Here is a 907-nt window from a genome sequence, read left to right on the forward strand (position 1 = left end):
ATTTATGTAAATACATAAACGACATACAAAAACCTACCTAACCTAGTACCTGTGTGCCAAAAATAAGTAGGTACCCGTACCTTAAATAGACTGCTTTTTCCCTCTCGATCTTTGGGGCACTTGTAGGTGATTGCCTCATCCAGCAAGGCACGCAACTGGCCGTCATCTAACGTCTCCACATGTTTATTCTGCAACCACACAAAATGCTCCATATAAACACTAACACCAAACAACACACATTTTTAACTGACATGTCAATGAAGAGTTTGCTCTAGATATAATTAAAAATAAACGCTTACTTATACGATTTCAAAATATCTACTTTTATACAGCATAATCACTTTGTTTTATAAATTGTAACGATGACACTACAACAGTATTTCATGGCAAAGCTGCATCGTAATGAAATTCCACCAGTTGATACAAAACAATTTGAAAATAACATTAGCTCAGCATTGATAAGATAACGACGTATCACGAAAACGCTCAAAAGTAATTAGTCGTCTCTAACAGTTGTTTCTATCGTTGGACTAGCTATTGTAAACCAATCGTAAAACGAAGGTTATGTAACGAGATTGGGTGTACCTACATTATTGAATTTCTAAGCGGCAAAAAACAAGGTAATTTAAATAAAATCAATGCGTGAGGAGGATATTCTTTCGAACACGCAAGCGATCTTGGAACTTTTTGAATATTCCGGTATTAATGAAAAAATACTGTTCAAACCGCGTAACCGTATTAAATATCTTATTATTAGCCCGAGTTCGTTTAAACAATATTAGTTGAACAAACTAAATATACATTGTCGTGTCTGTCATCGCTGGAACAAAAAGCAAATGGGTAATGACATATCGCGTCAATTTTATCTCAGTAACCTCTGACCACGGTCACGGCCACCATTAAAATT

General features: G+C 35.4%; 1 protein-coding gene across 1 annotated transcript in view; it reads right to left on the reverse strand.

Moving 5' to 3' along the window:
- LOC119835798 overlaps positions 1 to 188 on the reverse strand; it is a gene marked incomplete at its 5' end in the record, with an annotated part of 13,512 nt that extends 13,324 nt beyond the window's left edge. Inside the window, one exon of the mRNA XM_038360798.1 lies at positions 81 to 188. Coding sequence (XP_038216726.1) covers positions 81 to 188 — 108 coding nt within the window. The remainder of the gene's footprint in view (positions 1 to 80) is intronic.
- Between the last annotated feature and the right edge of the window lie 719 nt (positions 189 to 907).

Source organism: Zerene cesonia, chromosome 2, assembly GCF_012273895.1.
Source record: "Zerene cesonia ecotype Mississippi chromosome 2, Zerene_cesonia_1.1, whole genome shotgun sequence".
Classification (NCBI taxonomy): domain Eukaryota; kingdom Metazoa; phylum Arthropoda; class Insecta; order Lepidoptera; family Pieridae; genus Zerene; species Zerene cesonia.